Consider the following 22,090-nt stretch of genomic DNA (forward strand, 5'->3'; position numbering starts at 1 on the left):
GCTACATTGTATACGCGCAGTGTGCGGGGGCGCACAGAATGTGCTCTAGGTGTGTTTGTTTATTGTTTAAACATTATGGGCGTGTTTTTTGTGCCTTTCGGCAGGGTTTTGGCTTGAAACCATAAACTCAATCTGGCAACACTGTCATCAGCCTGTAAACCAGCTCTGTTTACATGTAGAAAAGGAATGATCTTGTTATAATTTGAGATAGTTAGAAAGTTTCTTATAAGATTCCACTATTGATTGTGGTATAATATTAAAGAGTCACATTAAAATTAGACAGGTTTTTGTGTGATTTTAGAAAATGCAAACAACTGTCCCCACTGGAAAATAAATGTTAAACTTAATTTACAATGTACTCTTTTATTCTAATTGTCAAATCTAATTAAGTCTCTTCATTTGCTTAGTGACACAAGTGACAACACAATAATAAATAGTCATTTAAATAGTAAAATTATAGTTGTTTACCAAAGCCATTAGAAAGATGAAAGGTTAATTTAGTTTTTGTTGTTAATAGAATATAAGTTAAACAACTAATAATGCCCAATATTAGAAAACCTTATTCGTGCTTTGTTTTTAGGAAATTTGAAATGAACTGAAAATGTCAAAATGTTCATTTGTATTGTGAAGTAAAAGCTGCAACACATGTTTATTTAAACATTTATTAATCTTAGTTGATGTAATTGCATTTATGAAGAAGTCCGTTCAAAATGATGGCGTAAGTGGAGATCATTTATAACCTGTTGCTTTTTTCTATAAAGATATTTCAAATTGTGTGAGAATTTAGAAGAAGTAGGCCTACTACAGCACACTTACAACAATCTGACAGTGTTTAATGGTTATAGAGGTGTGTTTGGCTCAAATTAAACCATTTCTTATGGAAAAACAGAACAATTATCACACAAGATGTATTTCAGCCAACTAACATATGTTTATGTTTTGCTTATCTACTGTTGATTAGATTACAGTTATTGTAAATTTGGTAGGTTGAAAGCAATGATTTTATTGATAAAGTTCAATCTCAGAATTAATATTGTAAAGCAGGATTGCTTCAATAGTTCGCTAGATTTCTTTACATTTATGCATTTGGCAGACGCTTTTATCCAAAGCTACTTACATTGCATTATCCTATACATTTATACATAGGTATGTGCAATCCCCTGGGATCGAACCCACAACCTTGCGTTGTTAACGCAATGCTCTTACCACTGAGCTACAGGAAAGCTCTTATGCTTTTCAAAAGAAAGCGCTGTCACTAAATCACAGACACAGTTAAATATTTCATGATGGCATGTGAGCCATAACATAACTGTCCTAAGGCTACACCTTGTTATTACACACACATTTGAAAGATATGCCATGAGTTAGAAATATAATAAAATCTGCATAAGAAATATGAAGCTTTGTCCATGTAGATCGATTATGAATTAAACCAAGAATTTACAACGGCTAAACAACACAGAAATCAAAATAATATACAGTCTGGCTCACAAATGAGTAAAGTTTGCAATATCCTGTATATTCGCAACAATATCTAAATGTAACGTAAAATAACTATACATAAAATTAAAGGCAACATGTGGGTCAGAAGTTGATTTGCACTGGCACAGGCTAAAATTCGTCCATCCCTTACCTATCAGGATGTCCTGAATGTAATATTTTATATAAAAACATAAAAATTGGAGTGCTGCATTAATGTCTAATACAACATGCCTGTCTAATATACAGACTGAAGTGATTTGGTTCTGTTATGGATTTACATATGGGTCTCTCTCTCTCTCTCTCTCTCGCTCTCTCTCTCTCCCATCCACTATCAAGCGCGCACCCACACATACGTACTTCATACTCCTTTAGATTAGAACACTGAATAACTGAACTGCATATTTGATAATATATCTGCATTCATAATACACTGGCAGTTTTCATTTCATACTGGTTTTGTGTTTAAAATCAGTTATGATAACATCAGGGGCCGGTTGCATTAACTGCTTAGACTAGTCTTATTCTTAAAAAAAATTCTTCAAGACTGGTTATAACTTCTTTAAATCATTTACATAAAAAGGTAGATTGGGCTAATTGAAATATGAAAAGTAAGACTGATTAGTTCCAATCTACCAATCTACTGATTAGTTTTAACTAATTGCTAGTCAGTGAGACTGGCGCAGTCTTAGTTTAAGAAGCTAGTCAGTGAAATGCATACATTCAAAAGTTTGAGATAACCGCCACCTCAGATTAAATATTGAAGGCAAAATCAAATTTTTTAATCTAAAGTTACTTTTGCATTAGTGAACCATTAATACACAAACATATCTTGAGTAATTTAGATTACGCAATGTTTCTTGAATGGACTGGAATTTGTTTTCAAAGAACAACAGCAGGATTACAGTAGGATTAAACCAGCTGTGACACAAAGAATGCTCATTTGTTTTGATAAAATGCACGTGAGTTTTTGTGATAGCACTTAAAATGTGTTAAATTTGGACTGACTTCAGTTCAACATTGCAACATATGGAGGGTGCACATTTTGGCAATATTTAAAGGGATACTTCACCCAAAAATGAAAATTCTGTCATAGTACTAGGAAAAAATACAATGGTAGTCAAAAGTGCCCCAGAACTGTTTGCTGTCCTACATTCTTCAAAATGCCGTCTGCTGTGTTCAACAGAACAAAAAGATGATAAAGTAATTTTTCCTACTATGGGAGTCGATGGGGGGAAAGATCTGTATGGTTATAAGCATTTTTTCAAATATCTTTCTCTGTGTTCATCAGACATTTATACAGATTTGGAACAACTCGAAGGTGAGTAAATAATGAAAGAATTTTTCATTTTTGGGTGAAGCATCCCTTTAAACTCATCTGACTGAAGTCATTTTACGTTATAGCAAGAGACCCCTTTTTTTAAACGCATATAATAAAAAAGTGGGTTCAAACACGTAACTGTGCCACAGTACAAAATACATTTACAACAACATAATGCATAGGGCATTGCTGAGAGCAGATATGCTAAGTGCTAAATCTAAAAATAAATGTGACAAACACAGATAGGAGTGTGAGAAGCCATTTGTCATTTTGACATTATACGACACAGCTTCCGACATTTTTAAAGAGCAAGTAAAACATCAAAAAATGTCCAAAGGACACAGACCTGCCTGAGAATGGGTCCACAAACCCTTGTTTACACTCAAGTATGTTAATCTATAAATATAATTTATAAAAATATAAATCATTCAAATGTAAGGTAAGTGCTTCTCACAGGGCTTGATAAGTTGTCGATTTTATAACAGAATTGGAAAAAGTTAAGTCTCATTAAGAGTTTATGATTTTGTGTGACGGCTTATTGTTTTGCAGTTTTTCACACAATGGGCGGCCACATGTTAATACGATGGCATCAACACGGTCGAGTCCACGTAACCATTTCCCATCAGCCTCATGTCCTCCTGTGGCACCAGACTGAACAATTGGTGAACTGAAGGTTTACAGGGTTGCTGTTGGGTCAAGCATCGGTCGGCTTGGCTGTCCGAGTCCCGGCTATAATTGTCCGAGCATTGTGTTTCTGTCTGCAGTAAGAGCATATTGTTTGATGTCACCTCTTTGACTCTGGTGTAGTCCTCTCCGGCGAGCTCAGAAAGGTCACGTCCGCTGTTGGGGTCTGAAAGAGGCCTGAGCACCAGCACATTTTCGGGGTTGATCCTCTGGACCTCGACATATTCCATCGAACACGATGGAGACACGATGCTTTCTGCCGTGTGCTCGGGACTGTCCAGGCTGAACTGGTGGTAGCTTTGGGAATGTCGAAAGGTGGGCTTGCTGAAGCGGGCCTCTTGCGTTGGGACTTCCCGATGCTGAAGCTGATGGTAACTGATGGGTGTCATACGAGGCGAAGAGATGTTGAGAATCTCTGGGACGCTGTGATAGGCCGGTTTAGAGGCTTGACAGGGGTGATGTTGCGGAGACAAGAACACGACGGGTCAGGTCTTGGCATGACCGTCGACGGATTCGGGTACCTGGCACTTGCTGCTTTCAGTAGAAGCCAAGCTTGTTTCACCGTGCTGGCTGCTCGAGTCTCGTCCCACCGTGCATTTCTCCAACAGCAGGGTGTGACTGTCGCAACTGCCCCGGCCGGAGTCGCTGTCCAAAGAGCTTTTGGACTTCAGGCAGTCCTCCGACAAATCTTTCCCATCCAACACCAATTCCTGCTCCTCATTGTCGTACACCTCAAGATATTCCACCAATAAGTCATCGTAATCGGTGTTTGGAGGAAAACTCTGTATTACCAGAGCATTTAAAATGTCCTCTGACTTGCCATTCTGTAGAGAGAGCAAAAGAAGTGACAAAACATTTTAAAGTGACGGGTCACACAAAATATGAGTTTTTGTACAATCAAATTCTTTTATTCGTTTTTTTACTGTTTTTTTGACAGTTCCTGGTTTGCTATCTTCTTTCATTGAATGTCAGAAAACCGCTTAGATAGTCGCAATATTTTTGTTGTCCCTTAGAGGAAAAGACAACCAAATCTGATGGGAATTTGTAACTATTTCATGAGGCTGCTACTTCTAGCCAATTCACACGATGTGAATCGTACAAAACATACAATTATTAGAAAAACTCCATACTGAAACCCCTCCCCTAACCCCAACCCCTCCCCTAACATCAATGGAGCGAAAGCAAAAACATACAAATAACATCATAAAATACATACGAATTAGCCATCTTGTAAAATACAGTAGTTATGAATTGCCGTGAGATTGTGTATGAAAAGGAAGTGTGGTAAATGACAGATCTTTCATTTTTGAATAAACATGTCTTGAATTGCCTCATAACTGAAATGTTAAAACTTGACCTGAAATACTACATTAATAATAAAGAAGCATCTATCTCTTCATATGCCCCAGGGCTGGTGAACTTGCATAACATAGGCTCAGCTTTTTAAATTTTACCTTCAAACTGTGTTGAGTTGACATAATGTGATATTATCTGAACACTGGCCCTTGTCTATGTGCTTTTACGTACTTTGAACAGCTGTTTGTCGAATCCTTTAATTTTGGGTCCAGGCACAGGAGGCAGGAAACACAGTTTCACACTGCAAACAGACAAACTGTATGATGAGTTTCTCTCCGGACAGGATTATGAGATTAATTCTGAATTCTGACTGCCTTCTTATAAATGAGAATTACGTTCGTTCCCTATTGTAGTTGTGTCTGTTTAAATCTAAACTGAGAGAAAATATGAGAGAAATGTTGATTGGTACTTTAATTATCATATTTCTTCTTTTAAAAAACGTAAATAAAAATTACTAAAATTATTTGTATTTGTTAACTAAATGTACAGTAAACAGCAGATGAATCAAAATTTTTTAAATAAACACCATGTATTGTTGATCTTCATAATATGGTTCTATTTGTTAACATGAACAAACAATGAACACTATACTTTTACAGCATTTATTAATTAATTTTTTTCAACCAAACTTTTCTTTTGTTATTGCAAAATGAACTAACTTGAACGAACAATTGCATTTGTATAAATAAAATAAAATGTTAATCTTTCAATCAACAAATGCTGTAAAACCATATTGTTCAATGTTAGTTGATGTCAGATAATGCATTAACTAATATAACAAATACAACCTTATTGTTTCATTATTATTAAAAAAATTGATCAAATCAAAAAGTAATATATTAATGATCCTTTTATCTGCGTATCTACATACGTGTGCCACAGAATGTTTGAGAATGAATTTCGAGTTCAGGAAAATGTTTTGCACCTGTTTCGTTTGGCCCTTAGCGTCCAGGTGAGGATCAGGACACCAAAGACAGAGAAAATGGTAATCATGATCAACAGTGAACGTTCTCTCGCAAGGTCTATAGAACACAAATACAAGAACAAGAATGGTCATGAATACACAGTTTGTTTTTCTGTCACGTGAAATCAAGTCACAGTGCCAGATACTGAAAAAAAAGAAGACATTAAAAGACTAAACAGGAGGTGCAATAAGTTAAAACAGCGTGATGTTGTAAAACGCTGTGAGCTGAAAACAGGGCGGATTTCTGGCTCAGTTGCTGCTGTCAGGTGTGACTCCCATTGTGCCTGATTTTCCAAGTCAGCTCCGAGGCAACTGAGGCCCGGTTAAGGGTACAGCATGAAAACATGCTTGACTGAGGTTGAGCCACCTCGGGAAAGATGAGGTCATAACTCCCTAAAGTAAAACGGATGGAATTCTCTCCAGAACAGTCTGCACTGTTAGTTATCCGTGTTTAACCGCAGGTTCGTGGGAAACCTCAAAGTAGGAATCAATGTAATTCCTGCTTGCTAGTAAATTCACGGAGTAAGCGAAAGGGTTCAAAACTAAAGGTTTTACTATGCAAACTGAGCAGGTGATTCCGAACATGATGGCCATCAGAATAAAGCACAGCTTTTTCATAGCCACTGACTTAATGTCTGAATAAAGTGTAGTAATCAAATGTAACTGTTTAACAATGGTATATAGGATTCTTACAGGAACTTACAGCCGGGCATTTTGACGTAGGTCGTTTGGGTCCACTCGCTCCAGAACCCGTGATCAGGTTTGCATCGCACCTGCACCATGTATTTCTTACCGGGGTGAAGACTGAATATGTTGTAGTACTTCTGCATGCCAGCGTAATAATCCTATACACACACACAAGCACAGGGAAAAAACAATAAAACAGTGGCTCTTAATGTGAGGTGCAGTAGATTGCTGCATTAAAATATATTATAATTACATGCATTATAATATTATATATATTTGTATATTTATATGTCTATATTTCTCCTGTCAACATAATTCCAATTACATTTAGAATAAAAATAAAGAACATGTAAGAGACCCTAAACTATAATGTGCATTATTGTGTCTGAGTATTTTCCTCCATGTAAAGCTGTGCGAATGCAGATCAAACTGATTTCACAGATGAAACCTGTTTAATATTTCAAGTAAATTCGTCTTAATGTCTACAATGTCTGTCCACTTGACTTAAATAAACTTAATGATCAGATACATATGTTTGTGCTATACTCTCAGAGTCAATACTATTGCCCTTGGGTTACTCTGGCAATCATTATTCCACATGCCTTTGGCTTTGTGTTCTTGAAGAAGAAAATATAGTATGATCTGGTCTCTCTAGTTTTGCATATCTATCCTTCCTCAGGCTTCTGCAGACTCTTCAAGACAAACCCAGACTGGGTCAGTCAATGATTAAACCTCTTTGTTTAACAGCTGATTTAATGGACAAATGGGCCCGTTGGCTGTCCACCTGCACACAACGTTCCATTCACTTCAGATGTCTCAGATAAACTCGCAAACAAACAGTCGCTACTGTTAACCATTCTCTAGTCTGTTTGGTAATATTTAAGAAATTCCATCCAAAAGTTAGTTGCTTGGCAATACAAATCAGACCAAGAGAAACACTATGAGCATACGTATGGCAAACCGCTTTCTAGTTGCCTTTCTACTTGCGTTTAACTTGAGGCACTAAAATATGAACAGAAAATATATAAAACCGAAATTTGTTGACTTATTATACTGCTAAATAAATAACAATATGACTAAAGCACATAAGCACATAGCTTAAAGTTAAACTAAAGAAAAATAATAATAGCTAATTCAAAATATTTCACTAAAAACAAGAATAAATCTGTCTCTAGGTGATGCAAACCTAAGTAACTTGATCGAGAGGAATAATGGTCCACTAACAATAAAGTCTAAACTTATTAAACATCAAATTGATATTCAGACATTTAATGAGATATTTTTCAACATCGTCATTGTTTTTAACCCACCTCCCATTCCCCATTTTTCTCTGTTTTAATTCGTAACTGGTAAACTAGCGTGATCCACCCTGAACGCGTGTCTGCGGTTCTCGGTTTTTCCCAGGACACCCTCACAAATGGAATCTGGTCTTCATGAACCACTACAGCCGAGACGTTCTCTGGAGTGTTGGGCTGAACTGTTGATACAAGAGAAAGGCTTGTTTAAATATCCATAAGCAAGCAACACAACTTGTTTAAAATTTGTTAAATGTGAGTGTTTTGCCTCTCGCGAATACTGTACATTTGAACGCATTTTACTATGACTGTATCACATCATTTAAATGTTAAAGGAATAGTTTAGTCTGAATTCGTATGAATACTTTGTCATTTTTCTGTTATCTCAGTCATTCCAAACCTGTATGTTTTTTTCCATTTCAGCTCTTCTGTTGTTTCACCACTTTAAGTTCTGAAAACCAGTTACTTCCAGTATGTGGGTAAAAAATGACAACTAGTAATAAGGTCAATCCCTATGACCTTTGCGCTAAGACAAAATGTCAAAGAATGTAGAAAACTTGCTGAAATAGAGAAAATCGAAGTGTGGTAGGTATTTCACTTGACTGTTTTGCCCTGTCAGCTTAAATAAAAAAACATCAGTTAAAGTTTAGTCTTACGGTTATAGCGGTACAGGCGAGAAACCGTGTGTAACATTTTACGGCCCAAAGGATAGAACAATCTTTCGCAACAGTGAGCCCAGACGCGCTGCAATAATCTGGTGACTCTGTGGCCATAAAGCAACCGTGAGTACCATTTAATACGTATAACAAGATTACAAACAGACGATGAATCACACAGAAAGGAACATGAGGTACGAGAACGACACAGGCCGGATGAAGAGGAATAAACAGTGGCAATGAAAAATACGAAGGAGGTAGAGAATGTAAGAGGAAGTTTTACCTATAAAGGCCACGTCCACCTCTACGGGCTCTGAAATGTTCTTCCCCAGCGCGTTGGTGGCCACCACAGTGATGTTGTAGTTGACCCACAGTGACGTGTCATTTTTGTTGAAGAAACACGAGTTCTCGCCTGAGTTTTTGTAGTCCGAACACTCATACACCGTCTCTGAGCTGTGTATAAAAGACATATTTACACTAAAATAATGCAATGAAATTTGGATATGCAATACACACAAAATACACATTTACCAAAGCTAAATAGTTTCACATTTTCCATAACAAAGTGTTGTTTGTGTTTATAAAATAAATGCACTGGTGAGGTTAAAATTGTGCGAAAAACAATATTTTGATGATAAACATTTTACACACAGATGACACTTGTCCATTAATTTGACAAATTGTATTCGGTGAAAATGGTTGCTGGCAATAAAAAAAATCAATATTATACGCAATATAAACAATATTATATCCAACTTGCTTTTACATGACCAAAAATTGTTTGTATTTTTCAGTTCTTCAAATGTTTTGAACTTACCAAGCTCATTTCATTCAATAGCTCTTCTCTTTACCAAAATATCACAGGGTGATGCATGTTTTGCATGTGAAATATGCATAAACATGAACTTTATACACTCTACCCAGAGCGATTTACACGGTATGTAATCTGTTTGTGTATGGAACTTGCTGAATCTCAAAGCCGTATATAAAACTTAAAGTCCCAGTGAAATTAAAAATGACAATTCTTATTTTTTCATGAAATATTGCAGCGTCTACAGTTATTAGCTTATCAATGTGGGTCATTTTCTTTTTAAAATTCATGTACCTTCATAATCTTCATTTAAAATCTGAAAATGCACTTCCGCCCTGAAATGACTATCCATCTCAAATGATGTAAATTAGACGGCTTGGCCTTCAACTGTCAGTCTGCTGCCAGTTTCAGTTCAAAATCAATGCAACAGCTGTTTTTACACATCCAATCAATTCGCAGTGAAATACGCAAGCCACGGCCACTTATTTTCTCCTATGAAATTCCTTTCACTCGGAAATGTGTCAGAATACGGAAGTAAAATGATTGCAACTTCCGGTTCACAGGGACTTTAACAATAATGATCTTTATCATGTGCTCTTCTATTTCCAGTTTAAATTGGTATGGGTGCATGTAGCAGTGTGTGTTGACTATAAGTAAGTCATGTTGAGTAAAAGCAGAAAGACTGACTCTTCAAGGTGATAGTAGAGGGCGTAGGTGGTGGGCAAGCCCCCATCATCGCCCGGTTCCCACCAGCAGGTAAAAGTCTCCTTCTCTGGAGAGCGACAGCTTGTGAGTCTGGGCCTGCCTGGAGGACTGATGCCTGTGCACATTGTGATCATGTTGACTCTCACATTTATTAAGCAGTATTCTTTGAAGTATGGTAGTAATGTGGACATGTTATTAATCACCTGCTGCCCTTGACATCAGAGTGGTGATAAAGGTCAAAATAAACACGATCCCAGAGTTTCCCATCATGCCTGATGCCATCTAAGATCTGATTAGTGAAAATCAAGAGAATAAGGAAAGATTGTTTTTCATTATTACTATTCCCATAATGAAAAGGCAAAGTCATTCTTTATTAAATATCTTTAATAAATATTTTTTAGTAGTAATGTTTAATTACAAATATATAATCACAATTAACCAAAGTAAACAAAGTGCACTCATATCTGTTTTTTGCATTTACATTTATGCATTTAGCAGACACATTTTGTAGCAATTTCGAGTGCATTTAAGGTACATGCGATTGTATATTCCCTGGAAATCAAACCCACACTGATTTTCCCTGAAAATCTCTGAAAACCAATTGTACAAACACAATACAAACACAATTGTATTGTGGCTCAGTGGTAAGAGCATGGCTCTAGCAACGCCAATGTCATGGGTTCGATCCCAGGGATTGCACATACTTAGAAACAAATGTTTAGTATAATGCAATGTAAGTTGCTTTGAATAAAAGTCTCTGCCAAATGCGTAAGTGTAAATAAACATAAATAAACATAAAAAAGTACTCCTAATGAACAGAACATCACACATAGGATTTTGGTTATGATGGCCAATCAGCTTGTCAGGATAGATGTTGTAGATTGTTTTTACTATTTATCAAACACAGAATATACATAAAATGTCTTTATTAGAAGCTGGCACGTATTTGAGATCATTTATATTATATTATAACACATATTAAACAGCAAAAGTTAACTATGAACCACTGAAAAAGACAGATAAGTGGTCTTAAAGAAATAGTTCACCTTCAAAATGAAAATTCTGTCATTATTAACTCATTCAGTTTTCATGTTAAACCTGTGTGATTTTTTTCTCAAAACAAAGGTGTTGGTAACCAAAAAACGTTGGTCCCCATTGACTTCTATTGTATGGACACAAAAAAACCAATGCAAGTCAATGGGGACCAACGGTTTTCTGTTACCATCATTTTTCTAAATATCTTCTTTTGTGTTCTGAAGAAGAAAGAAAGTCATACAGGTTTGAAATGACAAGGCGTGTAAATAATAACCGATTTTTCATTTTGATGGTGAACTTTCCTTTAAGATGGTCTTAAATGTTTTAACTGTACCATCAGAGTGAATACATACTTCAAACAATGCTGTTTCACAATCAACAAATATGTCCCTAGTCATTCATTGGACTCATTGGTTGTTAAGTGTTTCTTCACAACATCTAATCAAAGGTCTCTGGATAATGCGAGTTATGATCTGTTTGACTTTAGAGGGAACTTGAACAATCTGGATCAGTCCAACTTCTTTAATGTCCTTGTAAAGTCTACAAAAAAAATCTAAATAAATGTCTACATGATTGGATTATAGCAAGTCAAACTGCAAACTAGTAAACTCCAAAGGTACATCTATATTTCATGAAGTTTTGCCACAAAACTGTATCTTCCTATTCAACATAAACTGTAAAGCGCCTATTAAAAAAATATAGTGGTCATCAAACTGCCACTTTCTGAGTTGTACGTGACCAATCACCTTGTAAAAAAACAGCTCTGTTTGTGTGGGAATTTTTCTGATAGTTTTACAGGTCATGACGCACACTTTAAGGTGAAGGTTGTAAATCCAGTGCTCTTCAATACAACATTTCTGTTGATGGGAAAAATTTGACTGCTATTGTCATATGTAAAATATCCACAAAGAACTGGTCAACTCACAAAACAAGACAAATGTTTCACAAAAAATTAGATGGTAACCGAGCTCTCTAACATAGCGAATGTGTTCACAGTTAAATGAGATTTACATGTCTACAGGACAAAACAAGAAGATTAAACTCCGAGCACAAAAGGTGAACATGTGTAATGAACAGTCAGGTCTTGGCAGCCAAGACATGGCAAAATATATGCAAGTTTAGCAATTATTTAATCATTGATCATTGTTGGCACCCGTGTTATTTATCTCTTCATCTTCACAGGCTGTGCACAAGAGATTATGAATGGAAGGATCTACAATAAGCGAGTTTTAAAGAATCAATGCATCTTACGCTGTGTGACCTTTTACACACTCAAACTCTTCTGACGTCTAAACTGTGAAACCCCTGTTGAAAAAACAGCATATGCTGATTAGGTAGGTTTTGAAGCATGGTAGCTGGTTATGTGCTGGTCCTTAGCTGATCGTGCTGGTTTAAACTGGTCATGTGCTGGTCATGCTTGTTTAAGATGGTCCTTAGCTGGTCCTGTGCTGGTTTAAGCTGGTCCTAAACCATCTCAGGACCAGCTTTAACCAGCACATGGCCAGCTTTAACCAGCACATGGCCATCTTAAACCAGCACATGACCAGTTTAAACCAGCACATGACCAGCTTATGACCAGCGTAAACCAGCACATGACCAGCTTAAACCAGTAAAAGCCAGCTACCATGCTTCAAAACCTACCTAACCAGCATGTGCTGTTTTTTTCAACAGGGATGCAGGAGAAGTCTTGCCTGGGCAAAACAGACAGTCAGGTTTTCCTGTTTCTTATAATTTGCTACTCCATTGCTATGGGCTTCCGAATGGTTGCTAGGATGTTGCTAGACAGTTGCGTACTACCTAAAGTCAAAAGAGCTCACTTTTATGTCTGTGATGTTGCGAGTCCTTTTATATTGGTAAATATTTGCGATTGTCAGGGTGAAATCCATCTGATTGCTCAGAGAAGAACAACCACACTTTTTTACCTTACAATTCAAAGGCAACAAGATACTTAACCTTTCTGTAAGAATTTAAAACATCCCAAGTATATTACCTATAAGGTAGCGTTTAAATCAACTTGAACATCAACAGAGTAATTTATTTGATATGTGTAATCCAAAATATGTATTCTTGATGCATAGGGTCATAACCTGTGACAGCACCTCTGACCTGTCAACGAAAACTCAGCACGCCTGAAGACCGATAGCTGAATAGGAAAAATAGTCCAACAACACTGTCGAACACAAGGATGAGATTCCCGCAAGCTACCAGTACTTGCACAAATATTTAATAGTTAATACGTTAATACACAACGTTTCGGTCCACTGACCTTCATCAGCACCTCTGACCTGACCTCAACTGAAATGTTTAAAAACAGAACAAGATAAGCCCTGACTGAAACTAGGAGAATGTGATCGCTCAAAAACAACCAAATAGACATGAATGTATTATCGGCCCTGACACAATTTGTTTTCAAAGTAACGTTCAGCTGTACAATGCATTCATCTTGGCAGACAACCGGAGATGTTTTTTAACTTGTGCCAACTTTAGCAGGGTGATGCTGGCATTCTGCTTTGTCACATTGGCTCAGTTTTTACCTGTGTATCGTTTTCGTCACAGTATTACATAATAATTGTCAGGATCGAGGTGTGGGGATGCCAGAACCCAAGCGCAGGCAGAAGGATGGACACAAGAACTTTTTTACAGATAAAACACAAAACAAAACCCATGAGTGGGCAAACAACAATAACAGGGGAAATGATAACTCAAACTCGACAGAACAAAGACTAACTGAAACTGGACTAAAACTAAAACAACACTTGACAAGAACTATGACTAAACACTTACTAAGACTTGACTTGACTTGACCGAATAATCCACAGAGCAAGAAATGACGAAACGTCATGCATAAAAACAAGCAAAACAAACCAGCACAAGACAGCAAACACAAGGGCATTAAATAGGAAGACTAACAAAGGATAATTAACAAGGGACAGGTGTCGGGAATGAAACACCGAAGGAAAGCTAAATGAGGAAATGAGAGGGGCGGGGCCGAAGACGAGACCGGAGAGAGCGCATGCTATGTCAGAACCAACAATAACATGCCTCTCTCCACACAAAACATGAGGCTCTGTCATGATCCTGCCACTAGATCTAGAAAGACATGACAAGATGAGGCAGAATCATGACAATAATACAGATGCAAACACGGAAATAATATGCAGATGCATTTGGCATCAGAATCCTCTGCAGAATCGGCTTCATGTCCATTCTGCCAATAATCTGTGGACAGAAATAAGCATTGAGCACATGAAGTGGATGATATTAGGACTGCAGATTTACTCTACAGAGACATAAACATAACAGGAATAATAATGAGAGAGAGAGAGAGAGAGAGAGAGAGAGAGAGAGAGAGAGAGAGAGAGAGAGAGAGAGAGAGAGAGAGAGAGAGAGAGAGAGAGAGAGAGAGTTTTTTATTTCCTCTTGCATATAGTGTGGAAAAAAAGCTACAATTGGTATTTTCTGCATATTTAATTGCATAAGGATTTATATCATAAAGACCCAGTTGAACTGAGGTTAGATTCATGTTGCTTCATACATACATACAATGTAACACTCTTACAAAAAAAGGCCCTACAAAAGTTTTTTCACAGCAATGCCATAAAAGAAGCACTTTGGTTCCTCAAAGATCATTTCAATCGAGGGTTCTTAGAACGTTCTTAGAACGTTTTCCACAGCAAAGAACTTTTTGCAAGCTGCTTTGCCACAATTGGCCAGGATTTGAAAAGCAACTCTTTCAAAGTGTTGAAAAGGGAAAATTAAGAAACTTTTAATGACTGACAAAGGCAATAAAACTAAGAAGCAATTTTGAACCCATATTATTGATCTAACGGATGGCTTTTTATAGGACAACACACAGACATAGAGAGTCACAGTGACCTCCTGCAAGTGTGGCAAGAGCGTTTCCAAAGGTATCAACTCACTGATTAATTGACTTATATACAGGGCTGGGGAGTAACGAAATACATGTAACTTAGTTACGTATTAAAAATACAAAATTTGAGTAACTGTATTTCATTACAGTTACTTTTAAATGGGTGGTAATCAAATTACAGCTACATCCGAAAAGTATTTTAGATTACCAAAGTGATTACTTGGAATTTTAATGTCATTTATTTCATTTAAACATTAATATAAACTGGAAAGGGCACTTAATGTAAACAGCAATTGTTGATTCTCAGACAATCTGCAAAAGCATCCTAAACTACAGTTCTGCTCATAAGGTTCATACCCTTCGCCGAATTTGCAAAATTTGAATAATTTTAACAAAATAAGAGGGATCTGGGTTCATACAAATTGCATGCTAATATTATTTAGTACTGTCCTGAATAAGTGTGATAGTTGTTTGTAAGTTTCTTGTTTAAGTAATTTTTTAGGTAATTGCGACTTTTTTTGTCTCACAGCTCTGACTTTTTCTCACAATTGTGAGTTTATAACTCATAATTCTGACTTCTTTTTTTTAGAATTGGGGACTATAATGTCCAATGAGGGCAAACTGTAAAACTGATGTTGTTTAAGATAATAAGCAGAGGACAGCCAAGTCCTCTGTTTGATGATCACTTTGTTTCCTGAACCTTACTAGTATTCCAAAGTATTCTTAAGTATTTAGATTAAGTTACAAAACTTGTGTAATCTAACGAAATACGTTACAGATTACTTTATAAAGCATGTATTTTGTAATCTGTAGTGAAGTAACCTTCCCAGCCCTGCTTATATACTGTAAGCACTGATCACATGTGGCACATGTGCTCTCTGAACGTTTGCAGAAAAGTATCAGTAAACCCAACTGCCTTGTAACACAGTCACATTCAAATGAAATTCACACACCCTGGTGCTACATCAAATATCTACATCAACATCCACAGAAGTGAATTAACCCAACTCATTTAACCTCTCAGTTCCTACACTGATTTCAAGAATGGTCCTTTGATCTGATAATTGGCATTACAGGATTGTCCTCCTACTGTATGCGGTCTTCTTACATAACATCTAAGGGGAGGGGGGGTTTCAGTAAATCGCTAAGCCTGTTGAACTGTAGAAGGCAAGCAGGGGCTTGCCAACAAGTAGCACACATCCACCAACTGCTCAAAAGATTTCGCTCCCTCCTACCCTCCTGTTTTCCATGTCCCTCATAATTCCATAGATAGCTTCGAGAGGTCTTTCTAGCTTTAGGAATTCATGTTCTCAGGTTAAAGCTATGAAAAGATTTAGAGGATTATCTGACCTAATTTTGCACTCTTCCACTATTTTAGTTACAGAGGGATCACTTTTAAAGTCATATTGTGCATTTTCAGCTAATTAAAACCAAACCTTTTAGCTCATATGGCTTTTTTAACGTGTCAAACAAGCATGCAAATAAATGCAAACCATTTTGAGTGCATATTTGTTATACTTTGAATATTATTGCGGAACAATGGAAACAGGGGTTGTATTGGTTCACAGTAGGAGTTTCATCACAAATCACCACCATAATATAACAAGTACGTTCCTCCAATTTACTGTTGCTAAAATTATAATCTGCCGTATGAGACGGTTTTAGTCATGGCAACAAAAGAACCTGCTTGCAATCGGAGAAAAAAGGAAAAAAGGCATTTCCGCATCTAAAGTACATTTTGAAAAAATGGCGAATCATACCAGCATGAGTGCATTAGAGCCCTTATTATGAGCAGACTAGATAATTGCTTGCTTGCAGTATATCTAATATCCACAGTTCACACAAGAAATTACTCTCTAATGCCTTCATTTGTATATTTACTTAAAGCATTTTACATCTAAAGGATAAATAATCAAACTAAATGTCAAACTTAAAATTACTATGAAACAAGAAAAAAGACGTACACTACCGGTCAAAAGTTTTGGGACACTTGAGTGAAATGTTTCTCGTTATTTAAAAAAAATGTTTGCTTATTGCTTACATGTCTGAAATTAGACAAAAATACAATTTTGCAAACAAACATGTTTTTTTTTCATGACAAAACTAACATTTAATTTAATAAAAATGTTTTTGAAATGGATGACTTTGACTGAATATTAAAGAAAAAGCAGCCAATAAGTGCACAGAATAGATGGGAACTCCTAAAAAAGCATCTCAGGGTGAGGGCTGCTCAAGACAAGAAAACATTTCTGCAAATTCTAGTCAAAAGGTGACTACACTGAATTTTTTTAGTCGCAACATAATTCCCATAGTTTCCTTCGTAAGGAAAAAATATGTGTCCAAAGACTTTTGACCGGTAGTGTATTTGAAAATGTTGACTACTTTGTTGTTAATGTCACGCTGTTTGTTACGCATAAAAAAAGCGTTTTTGTCTTCAAGCCTTCAATATAAATTAACAATTTTAATCGATTAATAAATTGGCACTACATTAGGAATGTTACACAAAAATGTTTTCCTTTATTTTAAAATAGAAACATACTGAATCCTTTGAAACAATTAGTGCACGCTATCAAGTGTCCCCCCTAAAAAAAACTAAACAAAAAAGTTCAAAGATTCTATAGACTCATACCATAATAATTATGGATGAAAAAGGCTCCAGACTATTGCTGTGAAGTCTAGAAAGTCTCAAAACAGCTCGATTAAAAGAAGAAATCAAACATACATTTGGAAACTTGGGTTTGCTGTTTCTGTTTCTGACATTGCTTGTAATTAGCTCGATGTCAGAGATTCAAAACACTACAGTAATATTTACATTCATACACCCCTCAAACATTTATGATGTTTTGTTCTTTCTGAGAACCGTGTTCATATTTCTAGCCCCCGCAGTACAACTCCGCACAAGTTTCACAGTCCAGAACCATCCAGTCTGAGCCAGATCCAACCCTGCACGCTCTCTCGTCAGTGGTGTGAATGAAGGTGTAGTGTTGCACAGGTGACATAGACCTGAAAGTTGATCTGCAGTTAGCCAGATCAAGACATGAGCCAGTTTGGGATTAAGATCAATACATTATTAACAGGTGGAAGTGCGTCTTTAAGGGGGCGGGGCCTACTGAGATGTCCATAGCTGTCTACAACCACATAAAAAAACGAATAACCCGCAGACCTCTATGGTCTGTTGTCATTCAGGCATAATCATGATGTAAACAGATGAATTACTAATGATACGATAGCTTATCTGTTGTAAAAGCCAGCAACTTTAAAAAAATAAACAAGACAATGATACAGTGTGGGACTTGGCCATCGTGGCAAGTGGTTTAAAACCTCATTGCAATCTGTCTCTTTAATGAGGGATAATTGAATCAAACCACAGAAGCACAGCTGAACATACGAATATACAGCCACGGTTTCCTTTAACGATGTTAACCTGCTAAAATGTCTTTGATGTTTGTATAGATAAAGAATTAGCATTGTTGATGGATTAACAAAGCTTTTGATCAGTGAAACCAGTCATACAAGCTCTCCAAGGTTTCCAAGTAATTGAGGCATCCTCTGTGCTTCTGTTCAAGTGAATTAAGTTCTTGAAAGATCACGACATAAGGTTTTGGGCTGTTTCTTCAACAGATGGCTTTTCCCAAAACATTCGTGTTGATGCAGTCAGCAGCATTACTGTATATACGTGTCTATGCTAAAAGCCTTTTTAATTGTTAGTGTTACTTTGATAGAGTCCTATTGACATTGCACAGCTTTAAAGGAATAGTTCACCTTTAAAATGAAAATTCTGTCACTAGTATTTACCTCTTGTCATTTAAAACCTGTGAGACTTTCTTTCTTCTGCAGATCACAAATGAAGATATTTTGAAAAATGTTGGTAACAGAAAACCGTTGGTCCCCATTGACTTGCATTGGTTTGTGTCCATACAATAAAAGTCAATGGGGACCAACAGTTTTTGGCTATAGCAACATTTTTCAAAATATCCTCTTTTGTGTTTTCTGAATCTGAATCTACAGTCAATCATTCAAGTACTGCTATTATGTTCAGGCTAGAAACTAAGTGTACATAACCATAAAGCTTATTGAGCAAATTAAATAAGTTGCTTCCTGGCAGGAACTGTGTTGGCCTTGAATATAAGTGACAATGAGGTTTTTTTGCATTGGATATCATTTCTCTGGTTTCTTAAAAGGATTCTGCCTGCTCCTCAAAGAATGCAATGCTGTGAAATTAAGTAAAGAAATAATGTGAAATAAAGTAGAGAACTGAATACTTTAGCAGCATTTAAACTATTTTAATAACGTGTACAATTATTTGAACTCCACACACAACCCCTCTTCAAACTGTTACGATATCAATATATGAAAAGCTGCAAAACTGGATGGAGGTAAGAGAGGCATAAACATAAACATGATATTCAACAGCTCAGTCCTCTAACGGGCTATAATCATAATCAACACAAACACACACACACACCCACACACGTACGGCTTTGGTTGACTATCCCCGTGGGGACAGTCCATAGGCGTAATGTTTTTTATACTGTACAAACTGTATATTCTATCCCCTATCCCTAACCCTATCCCTAAACCTAAAGATCATAGAACACTTTTTGCATTGTTAGATTTGTAAAAAATATTGTTCTGTACAATTTATTAGCTTTTTTGCCCCTGGGGACCTCAATTTTGGTCCCCACGGAGACACGAGTCACCATGTGTTGGTGTGTATTCAGGTTTAGGTCCCCACCGGGATATACAAACATGAACGCACGCACACACACACACACACACACACACACACACACACCTCTCAGTGTTAAGTGAAAGCTTTATTGATTTTAACCTGGTAATCATGATGAGATCAGTTTGCTGTTCAGTACAATTAAGTTGCACAATGCCATGCACAAAAGTCTTGAGTTTAATTGTTATATTACACAATAATGTCAGATAAAGACATAAGATGTAAAAATACAAAAAAAGAGTCTGTAGCTTGTACAGGTTTCAGTTACTGATGACTAGTTCTTTGTCTAAACTCAGTTTAAGATGAACAATTAAGAGTACTTTTTACAAGCACTAATAAAACTTGCAGTTCAGTTCTATGTTTTCCGTGCCCTGACTGACCCCAACATGCCATGAACTATTACAAGTATTCTAAAACCCAGGAACATAAAAACCTGTCTTATTTTATCACTCATATCATTTAATGCATTATGCAAATCAATCATTTTTCATCTTCAAAAAATGAGTCAGTCGGGTCAATAAAGGTTATGTCTGATTTTCCAAACTCAGGATAGACTACTAGCAAACAAAGCAACCCACAGATATATGTTTTATCTTCCATGCTCCTCTTTTAGATCTATAGAGAGTCAATGATCCAATAGGGCAATAGGAAGAACAACAGTTTTCCATATTATAATCAATGTTGTAAAGAAAAAGTGGGTTGTTGCTCCTGCTAAGCTCAAATAAAATGTATGCCCATTCTTTAGTATATCGAATCCACCAACAAAATAATCAGGCCTACAACAAACCATGTTTGTATGTCAGAAAACAGAAGTCATCTATTTAACTGCATCTATGAGATCTGGAGATAGATGTCTGGCCTCTTATGCTCAGGTTTAGACTGGTGGAAAGCTCATTACATAATAAACAGCTAAATCAGCACTTTCCACTCGATAATATTATTAGACTGTAAAGCCCTGCTCTGACCTCGTCAAGTACTGAAAACAACATATTTGTGTAAACATTTACAATATAGAATGTACTGTACATTACGGTCAATAGCAGAAACTATATTATTTAGGCTATTATATTTAAAATATTATATTTAGGCTACAAGGTCTTCACATTACTCAGTAGTAAATATACTGTGAACGCTGTAATGTGAAATATGACCAACATTGATTTAAGACATAAAAATGTGAAGTAGGCTATTAATAAAAACAAACTGCCGTTATTTCAGAAACTATAAAATAGAATGTCTCTGTAAAACTATTACTTAAAATACAGCAATTTAAAACAACTTTAAGCAGACACATATCAATATAATTAAATAAAATGCATCTATAAAACCAATCGTTTAAAATAGGCTACTACAAATATATGCTTCAATGAAATGTAATACTGAAATACAAAATTGCATTAGGCTAATCTTCTATTTTTAGTATGTCAGTTTATAACAGCGCTAAATGCAATGTCTAAAATTATAAACACTAAAGAAAATATGACTCATTGTTGACACCGGTGTGAAAATAATTTTAATCTGCGTTTACCTTTTACGGTGAAACTGAGATCCTACAATCCCTCTGTCACTGCGAGTTTTTGGGTTACTCCATTGAACTCGGTGATTTCTGCTCTTGCTTCGTAACGTAATCTATAACTTGTTAATGTCTTGATTTCCGAGGTGACGAGCTTTTACACACCTCACAGGTAAGTCAAATGCCAATGGTGCTGCGCGTCTCCTGACTAACCGGTCTGTCTTTGAGAGGGCGTGACGTCAACCACTCAGCTCCTCCTCGGCCCCGCCCACTCCGCGCTCATCCGCTGTGTACTCCGTTTATTCCGGTACTGATGCTGTGATTCTGCATTGATTTCTAACTATTAGTTTTACGTTTTTTTGTGAATTAGCTTATCTGGAAAAAAATCCAATATCATAACTTTGCAATAGCTTTAAATAAAACAATTCATACAATCAATGTAGATAAATGAGATTTTAAGCAAAAGGTTGAACTCTCAGGAGAGGGGTGGTTTGAATAAATATACATATGGTGAACGCCTAATTTACAGTGTAATCTTATATTATTGAGACAAAAGTGATAAAGAGAGAACACACACACAAACAGTATTGATTTTCTTTTATAAAAAATTTAAATATAGACAGACAGACAGACAGGACGAGTGCCCTGTCAGTAATTTATGACCATCCAAACACATGGCTGTATGCTCCCGATTAAACATTGTAAAACCAGTTCCGATAAAGTCTGCACCATCTAGATATTGAGTGCTTTGTTTGCTTCTCGGTATGTCTCATTCAGAAGGTAATAAATTGAAGAATTACTAGGACACAGAGGAACTTCCCCATTTGACAGTGCAGTCTGTACAGTGTTCCTGATGGTCATGAAACACAGCATCAGGATGTGAACTTGACTTGGCCAATTACAGGTAAAAGTATGCAATAAAGCAATAGTTTAATTGCATGAAAAAATCTACACATCTATACAGTAGTACCATCATTATTTAAA

The 22,090-nt window shown here is 36.4% G+C and overlaps 1 protein-coding gene across 1 annotated transcript; it reads right to left on the minus strand.

Moving 5' to 3' along the window:
* Positions 1 to 654: 654 nt before the first annotated feature.
* On the minus strand, positions 655 to 21,295 carry prlra (prolactin receptor a). Its single transcript, XM_057360778.1, is given in 9 exon segments — positions 655 to 4,308; positions 5,012 to 5,081; positions 5,766 to 5,862; positions 6,508 to 6,649; positions 7,802 to 7,968; positions 8,726 to 8,895; positions 9,941 to 10,073; positions 10,162 to 10,247; positions 21,122 to 21,295. Coding segments are annotated over 8 exon segments (1,791 nt in total). The 5' UTR covers positions 10,241 to 10,247; positions 21,122 to 21,295; the 3' UTR covers positions 655 to 3,375.
* Positions 21,296 to 22,090: the final 795 nt, after the last annotated feature.

The sequence above is a fragment of the Triplophysa rosa genome, linkage group LG19, assembly GCF_024868665.1.
Source record: "Triplophysa rosa linkage group LG19, Trosa_1v2, whole genome shotgun sequence".
NCBI lineage: Eukaryota > Metazoa > Chordata > Actinopteri > Cypriniformes > Nemacheilidae > Triplophysa > Triplophysa rosa.